Here is a 2817-nt window from a genome sequence, read left to right as displayed (position 1 = left end):
AAACCCCATCTCTACTAAAAATACAAAAATTAGCTGGGCCTGGTGGCCAATACCTGTAATCCCAGAGGCTCAGGCAGGAGAATTGCTTAAACCCAGGAGGTGGAGGTTGCAGTGAGTCTAGATCATGCCACTGCACTCCAGCCTGGGCAACAAGAGTGAAACTCTACCTCCAAAAAAAAAGTTGGTGAGTCAAGAATTTGGTAGAACAAGATTCTTTCTTGTTTATTCCATAAGAAACAGTCTTGCTATTTCACAGGAGGTAATTTTGTAACACTGTCAAGTTTCTTTTCATGACATTGATATGGGCAACTCATAGTCTGCTGGAAGAGTGCAGCCCTGGACAGAACTCTAAAATCTATGTCTAGTTGGCATTCCAGATTTTTTTATTCTGAATTAGGAAATGAGCTATGTTACCAGTAATCTAGAAACTATTTCAGATCTCTTAGTTATTGCTCACATGTAAATGACTCTACCTTAATATTTTAGGTGCAGTTTTTGTCAATGGAAAAGAAATGACGAATCAGTTACCCGCAGTTACTTCTGGGTCCACTGTCACATTTGACATTGAAGCGGTGACTCTAGGAACCTCCAATAATAATGAAGGTGGACACTTCAAGCTTCGAGTAACTATAAGTTCAAATAACAGAGAAGTGGTTTTTGATTGGTTACTTGATCAGTCATGTGGTTCTCTTTACTTTGGATGCTCATTTTTCTATCCTGGATGGAAAGTGTTAGTGTTTTAGATGTTTGGGTGCTTGGTTTTTGTTTTCAGGGTTTAACATAGCTGTCCTCAGCCCAGCATAGTTGTAATTGCTTTAAAAAAAAAAAAAAAGTTGAATTCATCTCTAACTTAGGCCATTGGAAATGGAAGGTGTTTACTGGATTCATTTTGTAATATTTTAGCAAAAAGAGACTTGAATATTGTGGACAAAATCATATAATTCAGTCGTTTTTATTTTTAGCATACTGTTAAATATCACATCACAGTAAAAATCAAATTGGTTTTACAAGTATGAGAAAATATAGAAAGTTCTATACCCTTCCACTCTACTTCTTAAAGTGGTTATTAGACCAGGAAAACTTAATGTAATATTATTTTTTAAATCATCATAAAGGATCCAAGTCCATGTAACTTTTTAGAATAAAACAAAAGGAATAGATCAGATAGAAGCAGCTGTGTAATGTATTAATACATCCGTTCATGTGCTGTCCACATGAATGTGTTGACTGTGCTTTCCATGTTCAGGTATTTGTAAGCAGTGTGGACTTTTATCCCATCTTCAATAATCTTTAAGTCCCCAAAACATTATAATGTTTTCTTTTTTTTTGAGACGGAGTCTCGCTCTTGTCGCCCAGGCTGGAGTGCAGTAGTGTGATCTCAGCTCACTGCAACCTCTGTCTCCCGGGGTCAAGCGATCCTCCTGCCTCAGCCTCCTGAGCAGCTGGAATTATAGGCATCTGCCACCACGCCCAGCTAATTTTTGTATTTTTAGTAGAAACGGGGTTTCACCATGTTGGCCAGGTTGGTTTCGAACTCTTGACCTCAGGTGATCCACCTGCCTCAGCCTCCCAAAGTGCTAGGATTATAGGCTGAGCCACTGCACCAGGCCAATTTTTGTATTTTTTAAAACGCTTGACTGAGTGTCTATAATAGGCAAGTAGTACCTTTTGTTCTTTCATTGCAATTAGATTCAGTATAGGCTACAGTATTTTTACAGGGTAAAAACTACTTATGGAAGTAGTATGCACAGCAGTGTTAGCCATTTCATATGTATGTAATATGCACATGTGTGTATCCAACCTGCCTGTGACATGCATTTTACTCTTTGCAGAGTATGAGCTGCAGTCCAGTTTAATGTCAGTTTGATAAGTGGTCTCTTAGCAGACCAAAAAAATATAGGATACATACTTAACCTATTTTTTTGAAAACTTAAATTTGTGTGTAAAATATTTATTTGAAGGACTTTAATATGTAAAAATAATTGTCTTGCTATGCCAGCCGCTACAGATTTTATTTTAATGTGAATTATTTTTTTCATTTTTACCAGTAGTGAAAAAGTAGAAAAGCAAGTATGATATTTTTGTAAGATAATTTATTTGGGGATTCATGTTCCCTGTTAGACAATCATGACCTTTTCTCCTTGTCTTTTTATGTATAAGTAAGTAGAATTTCACTTGTTTAGGGATTAAGAAGATGTTCTAGAATGTACATACCTTGTCCAGCCATCAGAATCAAAATAAAAAACTAAAAAAGTTCAGTGTGTGTACTTTTTTCTTCTGTGAGATTTGGTGAATCCAGTTTTAACCTACTTTTCATTATAAGGGAAAACAGGCTTCTTGTGACTACAGGCATTTTAATAAAACATTGTAACTAGTGAAAGGTTACGTGTACTTTCTTCTTGTACTTTCTTTTAAAAAACTTTCTAAAATTATTTTTTGTAGAGAATAAGGGTCTTGCTTTGTTGTCCATGCTGGTCTCAAACTCTTGGCCTCAAGCAGTCCTCCCCAGCCTTGGCCTCCCAAAGTGCTGTGATTATAGGCATGAGTGGCCACACCCAGCTGGTTACTTGTACTTTCCTGTATTCTGTGTCTGATACTGAGAATCTTGCCTGACACAATGTGCAGAAAGAATGTTGGATCGAATGAGGATAGATGAGTCGTTTTCTCCAGATATCTTCATCTCATTCCTTTAATTCATCAAATATTTCTTGAATGTATTTGTTTCTTAGCCTCTCTAGGGAAGTGACGTCTTAATTTATGCCTATACAATCTGCCTGTTCACAGGAGTGCCTTAAACCTAATTTGAGGGGGCCGGGC

At 37.0% G+C, this 2817-nt stretch overlaps 1 protein-coding gene across 1 annotated transcript in view; it reads left to right on the top strand.

Moving 5' to 3' along the window:
* CRLF3 (cytokine receptor-like factor 3) overlaps positions 1–2258 on the top strand; it is a 74856-nt gene extending 72598 nt beyond the window's left edge. The window contains exon 9 of the mRNA XM_011937698.1: positions 487–2258. Coding sequence (XP_011793088.1) covers positions 487–743 — 257 coding nt within the window. The 3' untranslated portion in view covers positions 744–2258. The remainder of the gene's footprint in view (positions 1–486) is intronic.
* The last annotated feature ends 559 nt before the right edge of the window (positions 2259–2817 follow it).

The sequence above is a fragment of the Colobus angolensis genome, unplaced genomic scaffold, assembly GCF_000951035.1.
Source record: "Colobus angolensis palliatus isolate OR3802 unplaced genomic scaffold, Cang.pa_1.0 Scaffold167, whole genome shotgun sequence".
NCBI lineage: Eukaryota > Metazoa > Chordata > Mammalia > Primates > Cercopithecidae > Colobus > Colobus angolensis.
This window is presented reverse-complemented; position numbering and strand designations above follow the sequence as displayed.